The sequence below is a fragment of the Dama dama genome, chromosome 25 (assembly GCF_033118175.1).
Source record: "Dama dama isolate Ldn47 chromosome 25, ASM3311817v1, whole genome shotgun sequence".
NCBI lineage: Eukaryota > Metazoa > Chordata > Mammalia > Artiodactyla > Cervidae > Dama > Dama dama.
Genome location: NC_083705.1, coordinates 69,422,010 through 69,434,782, shown reverse-complemented (window position 1 = coordinate 69,434,782; position 12,773 = coordinate 69,422,010). Strand labels below are relative to the sequence as shown.

General features: G+C 44.9%; 1 protein-coding gene across 2 annotated transcripts in view; it reads right to left on the bottom strand.

The window, feature by feature from the left end:
- Positions 1–12,773, bottom strand: part of SEMA5A (semaphorin 5A) — a 539,339-nt gene that overhangs the window by 159,809 nt on the left and 366,757 nt on the right. For both annotated transcript variants that reach the window (XM_061129337.1, XM_061129336.1), the window contains 2 exons: positions 6,586–6,871; positions 1,102–1,237 (listed from right to left, as the gene is read on the bottom strand). In XM_061129337.1, coding sequence (XP_060985320.1) covers positions 1,102–1,237; positions 6,586–6,871 — 422 coding nt within the window. The remainder of the gene's footprint in view (positions 1–1,101; positions 1,238–6,585; positions 6,872–12,773) is intronic.

Sequence of the window (12,773 nt, the reverse complement as noted above, 5' to 3'; positions counted from 1 at the left end):
CATGAATGTCAGAAAAGTGAAAGTGAAGTCGCTCAGTTGTGTCCAACTCTTTGCAACCCCATGGACTGTAGCCCACCAGGCTTCTCCATCCATGGAATTTTCCAGGCATGAGTACTAGAGTGGGTTGCCATTTCCCCTAAAATTCATATGTTGAAATCCTACCCCTCAAAGTAACTGTATTAGGAGCTGAAGCCTCTAAGGAAGTGACTGAGGTTAAATGAGGTTAAATAAGGGTGGGGCCCTGATCTCATAGGATTAGTGTCATTTCATGCTCACCTCGGGAATGCCACATGAGGACACAGTGAGGGAGCTGGCTATCTACAAACTGGGAAGGGAGCACTCTCCAGAAACTGAATTGGCCAGAACCTTGATCACGGACTTCTAGCCTCCAGAATTGTGAGAAAAGAAATTTCCAGTCTGCGGTATTTTGTTACAGTGGCTGGAGCTGAGTAATATACCTGCTGACTGACCAAACAGTAGAGGGCTTCATCTCTTTTGGTTTCAGCTCCCTCTGAACATGGGCAGGTGAGAGCAGACGATGTCAGAGCCCCTGACGGCTTGAACACACGGCATTTGGTGCCTTATACACGAATGGCCTCCATCTGCTCCTGTTTCCTCCACAGCTTCCCCATCACCCCAACAGGAAATCTCACAGCGTACCCAATTAGAGCTCAATTCTGTTTGTGCATCCCCACTGCTCTGTGTCCTGGACCACATTCATTACAGCGTGGTTCATTAGGAGTCAGAGCTCCTGGGGACACAGAGCCCACCATCATTAGTACTAATTGAAGCTGGATTCTCAACCTGCTGCATTGTGCTGGCCTTTTGCAGTCCAAGCTCAGGCATCCCAGCTGACAAAAGACCCTTTGAAGGCCAGGCGCCTCAGTACACAAAAGGCGGTGGTCTATTTACATGAGACAAGCTGAGTGAGGGACTGTCCGCAAGGGGCTGGGGGTGGGGAGCTCACAGCTGCACTGGGCGAGTTCCAGGGTTTCAGTGGTCCCAGCCTGTCTGTCTGCACAAGGTTTCTGCCTGTTATCTGGGGTAGGGGTGGGGGTGTGGGGAATGACCGAAGGAGAGGCCCTTTGTCCCCGGAATTACCTGGAAGTTGGGGTTGGGGTTGGGATACGGCAGCCAGGCGGACCGAGAGTTCTCCTGGTACTTGAAGGGCCCATTAAAGGCCTGGGAGATCGCGCTGAGGTTGAAGACGCACACTGCCGAGGCGGCGATGCTGTTCCTGGGGAGGTGAGGAAGAAAAAGTAGAAGGCAGGTCAGAGAGCACCCTCGGATGTGACCTCTGCTCCCTATGACAGATTCTGGGTGCCCAGGAAGCGTCTTTGAGGGGAACACTCCAGATCAGCAGGAATAAACACCCCACGGATGAGGCGGAAGCAGTGAATGGTGTTCCTCTGGGGTTTTTGTTCCTCCAATATTTCAGTCTAGACACAACAGTATTTAGCAGTTATGATGCTTGTAATCCCGCCGACAGGATGGATTCACCCAGCTGGGGCGGGAGTGATAGAAGCTTTTGAAGGGAAGAGCTGTATGTTATGCCTTTAAAATTCGTGGAGGAAACAGAGTTCCTCCTCTAGGGCATGGGCCACCCATCAGCCTGGCAAGGCTCTCTCCCACACTCTAATCTGGGCACTTTAGCTGGCAGTGGGGCAAGCTGCTGCTGCTTCTGTCTATAAAAGCCCCAAATAGTTGTGAGTATTTGTTATCTTTAAAAAATAAGCAACTGAAAGCATTTTGCAACAAGTGCCTGTCAAGATCCTTCATATATACGTACATGCATATGTGAAAAGTATTTTAAATTCAAAGGGTCAAAGACAAATATTTGACAGAGCACACATAGGACCTCTTGAAGCCTCAATTCAGAATTCAACCTTTGCAGGACCGAAGGCTGTCAATACGAGGCTCTCAGAGTCCAGGGCCCTTTTACCAAGTGGAAACTGCAATATTTTTTTTTTTTTGGTTAAGTAAATCTGCATTGTGAGTTCAGCTATGGTTTTAAAATTTCATGTTTATGCTATTAGCCAATAGTATGTCTACTTATCAATTGTATTTTCTGAGGCAAAGGAAAAACAAGAAACTCTAAAATGTGAATGTCTACCTTATCCTTGGTTCATCTGAAAAACACAAATAGGTGGTAAATATTTACAAACTCCAATTCATCTATTAAGGGAGGGGACATTCACTGACCAAGGGAGGTCAAGACACCTGCCCCAAATCACCCAGCCACTAAATGGGGGAGTTGGACTGAACCCCAAGGTGGGTTGGCACCAAAATGGAAATTTTGAATTCTTGGTGACAGCTCTGTGTGGACAATAACAAAAGACACCCCATGGAAGGTCAGAGCCTTGAGAGCAGGTATGCCTGTTCCCTCTGGAAGCCCCAGAGAAGAGAGTCTGGCGGGAAGACTCACCACTGCTGCTGGCGGATAAAATGATATAAATGTGAACTCATTGCTAATTTTACTCTTTGTGCATTACCCTCGGAAAACAAGAAGATAAGCCAGAAATGTCTAAAGGCAGAATTAGCCTTTGGACGCCTGACTAGACTTCAGTAAGAACCAGAAGACAAGTCTGTTAGGATGAGGACGGCCGGCCAGACCCCCAGGAGGGACGCCATCCGGGGACCAGGTGACCACGCCTCGGGCCTGGCACAGTGACAGCGAGGGGCTCACCTCTCTGAGCCCTCTGCTAAGTGGCCGACAGGGACCTTCTTGTTGAGCACAGGGAACCTCTAGCTCCTGAGACCAGCCTGACTTCACAGATGCATGGACAAAGGTGCAGGGAGGTTCCTGAGTCCACGTCACAGGCTGAGGGGAAAGAAAGCAGGATTTATACCTGCTTTGCAGGGGGCCCTGGGGTTCCTGCCTTTGACCCCGTTGCTATGGCTCTTTCTCAGGAAGGGAAGACATTTATCCTCCACCTGCCTGCATCCATCTCTCAGTTCACTGCGCTCACTCACTCTGAAGGGCACTGGGTGGGATCTCTGATGTCAACCTGGATGCCCCAGGGGCTGTGATTCTGAGTATCCCTGACACGTGTTGGTAGACACGTCTTCCCACCTCCTGGAGAGCAAAGCCCCATTGGTACAGGTTATGTGTTCTGTGCACACAACACACACACACATACACACTTTCCTGCCTTTCCTCTACCCTTTAACTTACTGCAAACTGAGACGGGTGAGGAGGAAGGACATGAGTGACCACCCCATAGCAGCTCTTCACCCACTCTTCCTGGGATGGGTCTGCCCGCCAGAATTGCACATTCACCTTCTCCTGTTGGTCCCTGCAAGTAGTGGTGGTCAGCACAGGTCTGGTCTACCATGACCTTGCGGATAAGTCTGCTGAAAGCTGGGGTCTGTGGTGATAAATCCATTTGGCTAACAGACCTTCAACCACGTGTTGCAAGCTGGCCTCTATCATGGAGATAACACTGCTTTATCTAATGTTCTATTTTATTTCTTTCCCTATTCAGAGTCTAGGCATGTAAAAGTGGAGGTAGCCCCTCCCTCCCACTAGGTTAGCCCAACAATATGGGAACTTAGAATCTGCTGGAAGCCACTGGTAGAAAAGTAGAGAAGTTTCTCTTAGCTTTTTGCCTCTTAACAAAGGAAGAAAACTAAAAACTTTAACCCTTCCCTACTCCCACAACTGTATTATCTGAAAGCCAGCATTTTTAGATTCCAGGAGAAGAAAAAAAAAAAAAAAAAAACAGGCAAATCCTTCAGAGACTCTGTTGCAGGAATGTACTATTTCCTGCAGTCCCATCCATGCCCCAGGGTTGAGAAAAAATACCACTGAGCTCTAGCTGGAGAAGACTCTTGAGAGCTTCTTGGTCAGCAAGGAGATCCAACCAGTCCATCTTATAGGAAATCAACCCTGAATATTCATTGGAAGGACTGGTGCTGAAGCTGAAGCTCCAATACTTTGGCCACCTGATACGAAGTCGCCTCATTAAAAAAGACCCTGATGCTGGGAAAGAGTAAGGGCAGAGTGAGAGGGGGGCAACAGAGGATGAGATGGTTGGATGACGTTGCCAACTCAACAGACATGAGTTTGAGCAAACTCCGGGAGATGGTGAAGGACAGGGAAGCCTGGTGTGTTGCAGTCTATGGGGTCACAGAGAGTCGGACATGACTTAGCAGCTGAACAACTAGGGACAGAATGAGCTGGAACACTGAACTTTATCCCTAGTCCCCTGTGCTGGAGACCAACCAAACCTGTGAGCCTAAGCACTGGGAAGCTCAGCTAGGGCAGTTTTAGCCATCAGTTCAGAGACAAGACACAACTGGTACCTCAAACTGTCATTTTCTTTCCATTTCGAGCAAGTCTTGCCAAGAATGCACGTCATTTCCTGAGAGAATAAGAGCAAGGTTGAGACAGGAGAGGGAGCAGAGGTGAGACATATGCTGGGATTTGCAGTGGATAGATCAGAAAGCAGTTCCCAAGACCTCCTGAGAGTAAGTGCTGGAGAGAGACATGGAAGGACTAGTGATTCTCTTTCTGTTAGTATAAGGTCTCTGTATCAGGTGATTTCCAACACGATGAGCATCTTCAACATTAAGCAAATATTCTGGATAGCCTGAAACTTAACTTATCTTTGCAGGTATCTAAATAGACCACTCACCCTCCTGGAATGGCCCAGACACAGAACTTCCTCAACTTTTTAAATTGTTCGCGTTTGCCGGCAGCCAGGGCAATGAACATCTCAGTAAGCCAAGCTCCCATTGTGTGTAAAATTGATGTCAACAGAGCCAGTGAACATTCATCTTGTGCAGCTTACACTATTTCTTAAATAAGGTTTTGGAAAGCAAATCAACTTCAGAAGCTATACATTGATTTTTTTTTTTTCCCCCCAAAGAAACTTATCAAGGAGAGAAAATAATCTCTGGGTTTGAAAACCAGATTTATAACAAAGATGGTCCTGGTGGGGTGGGGGTGAGTAGGGAGTCATCCATTTTAGTCTTGTTTTTCTAACTTTGCATCAGAAAGAAGACGCCTCGTGGAACAAACTTGTTAGAAAGCAAATGTTAACACTTAAGCTCAGCAGTAGGAAAAATGGGAGGGAAGAGTAACAAGGAAGTAAGATGCAGATAAAGTGATTCTTCAGAAATGCAATTTGTGGACAGCCTTCCCAAGTGGTTCAGTGATAAAGAATCCCACTGCCAATGCAGGAACACAGGAGACATGGGTTCGATCCCTGGGTCAGGAAAACCCCTTGGAGGAAGAAGGGGCAAGTCACTCCAGTATTCTTGCCTGGAAAATCCCAGGGATAGAGGAGCCTGCATTCTTGGCTACAGTCTAAGGGGTCGCAAAAAGTCGGACACTACTGAGTGACTGAGCATCACCATTTGGATGAAGATGGGATGAAAACAGAAGTTGGCAAGACTCAGGAAGCTGAGGAGACATGGTAGAGTGACCAACTGTCCTGGTTTGCCCAAGACCAAGAGGCTTCCCAGCACTGAGCAAGCCTTGGTGCTAAAAGCTGTGATCCAGGACAGACCCGGACACTTGGCCATCACACCTCCATGATTGGTACTTCAACTCATCCTGACTCAGATCCTTTACCCTGGACACAGATATCTGGCTTTTGTCCAAACCATTAGGTCACCAGATGAGAGATTTCAAAGGTGCTGCAAAGCAGAAATCACCCTGCAGAACCATCATGCCCACTGCGAAGGCAGAAGAAAGTAGAGCTTGAGTCTGTGATTCCTGGTGGTGGGTGCCATCTCATGGAGTCTGAGCACGTCAGCTAAGGAAGGGAATTAAGTGCGGAGTCCTGGCACACTCCACCAGACAGAATGCGAGTCAGGAAACTGTACATCCTATACTTAGTCCAAATAGTGTCAGTTCTGGAGGAAGAGTATCTCCCGCAAGAAATAAAACACTGTATTTTTTTTTGCAAAAATACTTTAAAAGTAGAATCATTCCTTTAGAAATGTCTAAGTTAGTCATCAAATATAATAGGGTAAGCCTACTTATGTGCTCTTCCTACATGTACATCTGAGTTAAAAGTTATGTTATCACAAAGATCAGGCTCTCCAGACAACACTGGTTTCATTATGCAAAGATGCATGACTTATGTATGGGGTAAAAGAAAGAGACCTAGAGGGGTAAGATGGGGAGAGAGGGGATATATATATAACTCTGGCTGATGCAGGTTGTTGACCAACAGACAGCAACACTACAATGTAAAGCAATTAACCACCAGTTAAAAATTAAAAAAAAAAAAAAAAAAAAAGACATCTAATATGTTCTAGCATTTCAGAACGGGCCCATGCCCAGAACACACTAGTAAATCAGAAGGAAAAATGTACAGAGAATAATTTGAGACTACCATAATAGAAGGATAGATCAAAACTTTCTGAGTAGCTTTATTTTCCTAACACCCGTCTCAGAAATCACATCCCTTTTGGTAGCACTGAATTCACACTCACATTTTTTTTTTGGCTGTTAGCCCAGCAAAAGAAGAAACATTTCTGTTAAAGCAACTTGTAAAGCTCAAAGGGCAGAGAACAGCAGAGTCATTCACCAGGAGCAGAAGAGCAAGGCAAGAATGATTTGCAGTTACGTACACGTTGGTGGTGAAGATGCCGTAGATCAAGTCCAGCTCGGGCAGGAAGAAGGTGCCCTGGAGCTCGTGGTAGTAGAAAGGGACCTCGCCTGGGCGGGAGCAATTGAGGCGGGCCTTCATGAACGTGGTCCACGTGTCCTCCAGCAGGAAGCGGCCCCCGATGTCGTTCTTACACACCCGGGCAGCTCGGGAGAACACGGTCTTCCCACAGTCGTGCTCCACGGCATTTTCTCGGAAGAAGAAGTAGGTGAAATTTCCGATGTCGTAAGAGGACACGAAGTTTGGTTCTAGAAACATACAGGAAAGAAGAAAGGGCTCAGCTTACTGGACAGAACAGCAAACTCTGCTCAACATTACCTAACAACCTAAACGGGAGAGGAATGTGAGAAAGAAAGAGACACGTGTTTCACTGAATCACTCTGCTGTACGTCTGAAACTAACACAATATTATAAATCGACTGTGGTGGTGGTGGTTTGGTTGCTCAGTTGTGACCGACTCTTTGTGACCCCCATGAACTATCTATCGCCCACCAAGCTCCTCTGTCCAAGGGATTTCCCAGATAAGAATACTGGAGTGGGTTGCCATAACTTCTCAAGAGGATCATCTGGATGCAGGGATTGAATCGGAGTCCTCTGCATTGCAGGCGGTCCACTGCAGTTGGAATTTTTTACTTACTGAGCCACCAGGGAATCCCCAAAACTATGCTCCAATGTAAAATAGAAAGTTGATAAAAAAGCAGGAGAGAAGAAAAACCTAAACATCCATAAGCTACTCCTCTGCGTCTTGCCTGCTCAGTATTTATTCCAGAGAGACTTGATTTTGTGTGGATAACACTGTGCTCTTATAGAAGGAACAAGGCCCCAAGAGCACCCTAATGATCTACACCACGGGGTGGAACCTGGTGCGTGAGTTCTATTATTTAGTCGTTCAGTCATGTCTGACTCTTTGCGACCCCATGGGCTGTAGCCCACCAGGCACCTCTGTCTTTGGGACATTCCAGGCAAGAATACTGGAGTGGGTTGCCATTTCCTTCTTGAGGGGATCTTCCCAGCCTAGGGGTCAAACTCAAGTCTCCTGCATTGGCAAGTGGACTCTTTACTGTCTGAGCAACCGGAGCCCACATGAGTTCTAAGTGACAGGAAATAGCCAGTGTGATTCCACACATAAGCATCCTGAGTTATATAGCACTTACGTACATAGCGAGGCTTCCCTGATGGCTCAGATGGTAGAGAATCTGCCTGTAATGTTGGAAACCCGGGATTGATTCCTGGGTTGGGAAGACCTCCTGGAGTAGGAAATGGCAACCCACTCCAGTGTTCTTTCCTTGGAAAACCCATGGACAGAGGAGCCTGGCGGGTTACAGTCCATGGGGTCGCAAAGAGTTGGACACGAATGAACAACTAACACACACACAACTTTTCGATAGGTATATAACATTGATACCATCAAAAATGGACAGCAAAAATTTGCAATACACTTTAAAGCCACAGACAGTACTTTATTTGTACATCCTTAATAGCCTTCAGAAACAGTGGGAGATGAACTTATTTACAGAACAGAAACAGACTCACAGACTTAGAGAATGAACTTATGGTCACCGGAAGGGAAGGGTAAGGGGAGGGATTGATTGGGTGTTTGAGACTGACTGTATTTTAAATAGATGGCCAAGAAGGACCTACTGTAAAAAAATGAAAGATAAAAAAATAAAATAGAAAGAAAAAATTAGACAGAGATTCTCAGCAATAATAATAAAATAGAACAATCATTATACCATAATAAAAGCTATATGAATTTGGAAAAAAACAATGAGAGAAAAATATTAAAAACATGAAATGTGGCTCAGAATATAGGGGTATAGCATTAATATCATGTTTGTTTGTGTAGAAGACAACAAAATTCTTTGATTTTACTTATATACTCGAGTATGACTTTGGCATAAATTATGTGCTTTTAGTAAGGACTTTAAAAATGTTTTTCATTTGTGAAAACTGAAACTATAGGGTTAGTGTCCTGAATCAGCTTTAGACATTCCTGTTACTATGGTGACCATGAAATGTGATAATCAATTCTTAATTTCTTATTTCTTCATTTCTGGGGAATTCATTTAGAGGAGAGGAGGGTATTGAAATGGAGTCATTGCCTTTCTGATCTCATGATTAGATCAAAATTATGGACTTAGAAATGACAAATTATGGCAAACCTTTACTTAATCACCATGCTCATCAGGCATTTAGGAATTTATTATAGATTGTCAACAGAACTTCATATACAGCACCGAAAGCATTATCTTCATAACTTGCTGTTTGAGTCTGCTGATAATAAAGATGATACCCTTTCAGACAGCGTGCCATGTGTGCTAAGTCACCTTAGTCGTGTCTGACTCTGTGTGACCCCACGGACTGCAGCACGCCAGGCTCCTCTGTCCAAGGATTTCCCAGGCGAGAATACTGGAGCAGTTTGCCGTTTTCTTCTGCAGGGGATCTTTCCAAACCAGGGGTCAAACCAACGTCTCTTAAGTCTCCTGCATTGGCAGGTGGGTTCTTTACCACCAACACTAGGTGGGAAGCCCCTGTCAGACACAGGTGTGCCCTAATACTTATCTTTTAAAAACTCTAATAACCAGGTTTGATTCTTATGCTTTTCTCTATTGCTGAGAGTTTTCTACTCAATCAGCAAGTGTCTTAATTTATGGTGCAATTAAGATAATAGGAAAATATCCTTCAAAATTAATGGAAAAATACACACAACTGTATCCACAGGACATATTTCAGGGACAATTGGTTTTGGAGGACAATTCAATTGGCCTTGTACTTTGTCAGATCCAATCATGTTGTACCAACAGACATGTTATCAGCAGAACAACTAAAAATAGGTTTGGCTACAAGATGATCCATTAATGTTAAGTGTTAGGCCTGTTTTAGGCTCACCTAAGATCTGAAATGCAGACACAGATTCTGAGACCAGCATGAAGAGGACACCAAGTACTATTCTGTCCTGAAAGGCTGCTGCCAGCTTTCAGCCAAATTTGACTGAATTTCAATCAACAGTTGATGTCATCACAAAATGTTTCAAATTCATTCAACTTCACAGCTTCCTGGGGGCTGAGATGGTAAAGAATCAGCCTGCAATGCAGGAGACGGGGGTTGGATACCTGGGTTGGGAAGATCCCCTGAAGGAAATGGCAACCCACTCCAGTATTCTTGCCTGCAGAAATCCACAGACAGAGCAGCCTGTTGGGCTACAGTCCATGGGTCTCAGAGTCGGACACGACTGAACGACTAACAATTTCACTTTCACTTCACGTTCTAAAAATGTAAAAAATATTCTACTATATGTTGTATGTGTCATGTGCTTCTCTCTTTAGCTCATGATATTGTTAAGTAGTTTTACGTACATGAAGTATTAATCATCGAGATTTCAATAAGAACTGATTTTAATTTATCAACTGTTAAACATAGTATCTGATCACTTGCTTTAACTTGAAACAGATATTTTTAAAAAACACCCTGGCTTGCATTAAAATATATGAGATGGAAGTTAGACATATTTACTGTACAGTCTGCTTTAATACCCTGGAAAGATGCCCACAAAAACAGGCGGGGACACCTCTCCGACTTGTGTTTTTGGAAAGAAAAGCATAATATTGGGGGAGTTTTGAATCCATGTTCACTGTGTGTCTCCCAAAGAGAATTACTCACTGAAGCAGACCCCCAAAAGCAAATATATGAAACAATTACAAGACTCTATTGAGTTTCTAAAGCTAATATTCACCTGGATGCCTAATTCTGAAGAGAAGGCTAAATCTCTGCAGAGCAGGTTCTGCACCCAGGCTCATATAACCAGACTGCAGTTTGCTCAGTGAAATGGAGACAAACAAAAACCACCGTCATCACCAACAGACTTTATGGAAAATGAAGAAATGGAAGAAAGATGTAGGTGTGTCTAGCTATAGCTCCCAGCACGGGTGGATGTGGTGTGAGACGGAGTCCACAAGCTTTAGCAAGCACCCTCATGACTACCTACTTCTGCCAGTAACTTGTGGCCACACAGCATGAAAACCACATAGGAAATATCTGTAGGATCCAGGAAGCCTTGAGCAGGAAATCAAGGAGCTGAAAACATTAAAAAAGATCTGCCTTGGTATCTTCCAGCTCAAGGTTGGTCTATAATTTAAAAATCTCTGAAGTGAAGGGAAAGTCACTCATTTGTGTTTGACTCTTTGCGACCCCATGGACTATACTGGAATTCTCCATGGAATTCTCCAGGCCAGAATACTGGAGTGGGTAGCTGTTTCCTTCTCCCAGGGATCCTTCCAACCCAGGGATTGAACTGAGGTCTCCCACATTGCAGGTGGATTCTTAACCATCTGAGCCACCAGGGAAGCCCAGTCTCTATTGAGATTAAAAACTCTAAAATCTCTATTGAGTGCTAAACTCTGGTGCAAGGCTCCAGGCTGGGTGCTTCTCTTTCAGAAGCTCAGGAAACTCACAGGAATCATAGAAGGAGATGCTTGTGTTACCCCTCCAGTTTCACAGATGAAGACACTACAGCCCAGAGGAGCCCGACCAAGTTCACACGACCAGCATCCAGTTGGGGGTTATGTCCTGAGTCTAGGCAGTCTGACCACAGGCCCTGTACACGGACCATTACACTACACTGAAAAAATAACGGGCTGCAAGAGGACCATCAGTTACTTCAACAACATGGAAGAACAGGTCTCGGAATTTCAGGCAAAGTTTCAGAAACCACAGTGGCGGCTGGGTTTTACTCAAGACCAAGATGAGGAGGGTCTGAGAACAGACCAGAGGGGAAGAGGGATGCTCAGATAAATCTTTACTCTGCAGCTATCAGAGACATCAAAGATGCCACAGAAAGAAGAGTGGGAGGAAGGAGTCAACAATCCCAGGGCTCATTAAACAAGAATAGTGTGGGAAGCGTTTGCCCTAATTCTAGAGAAAATGCTTCCCATGGCGGACACCAGAGCAAGGGCACATCCACCAGTGACTGCAAGAACCTCTATCCATGTTCATCGTCCACTCCCATGAACAATCTCACCAAGATTTCTCATAAAGGAGGAGTACTGAGTCATGCCTAGCAGACTCGCCCATGGGTTCCTCTTTCCTTGGAGAACCTCCAATATCTCTGCACACCACTCTAACCCATTTTATCATAGGGTGATATAGAGCTTTTTAGATAAAAATGTGCAAATAGATTTCTTTCCTATTGCAAAAACAAGGGAAGAATTTGTGCCTGGAAGGCAGTACTGGACATGAATTTGAGCAAACCTGGGGAGATAGTGGAGGGCAGAGGAGCCTGGTGGGCTACAGTTTGTGGGGCCACAGAGAGTCGGACATGACTTAGCGACTGAATGACAAAGAACATCGCACATGTGTTTCTCCAACCCACCGCATCTGACAGATGTTTTAGTCAAGGAGACAAGCTACGGTTGGAAACACATCCTGCAGCCTCACAGTGGTCCTTCAGGGGGATGATGGGTTCTGATGGGTGACCTGCTGTCATATCAGGAAGTTCCAGAGCCTTTTAAAACTCAGCCAGCATTCCGTTCCTTTGCCAAAGAGAGTGGAAAAGCAGTGATAGCTTTAAAAAGACAGCCAAGGAGCTCTTGCCTTTACGGATAGAAGTCTGGAGGTAGGCGATGCTTGACTCTCACCTGGTGGGACAATAAGATGCATATTGTTTCCCTCCCATTATTTAAGTCCTGTCTCTTGTTGAAATGTGATTCACCATAAGCTAGTATCTGTCACTCTTGAGTGAGCTGAACAAGTCAGAAATCAGTCAGTGGCCTCCCCGTCTACAGTGAGTGTGGGGGCATGAAAGAGAGGTCTTTTATTCATCATCGTTATCAAGCTACAAGTGAATAGAAGTTCTGCTAATTCAGAATAAAAACAGACACAAGTATTTGTCAGCTTATTATCAAATATATGCATGGAGAAGCTGGTTTCTTTCCTCATGTTTGTAAAACATGTTGAGTAACAGATTACAGAGTATTCTACAAAATATAAGAGGAATTATGATTCATGATATAAGCACTTTTATTTTGCACACTTACTGACATAATAGTGCCCATGAAAATGGGAACACTGATAAACTTGAGTTGTATGAAGGGCAAAAGAATCGATATTTCTGAGGAGTTTCTGACCATGTACAACCCAACTCTGAACAGCGAG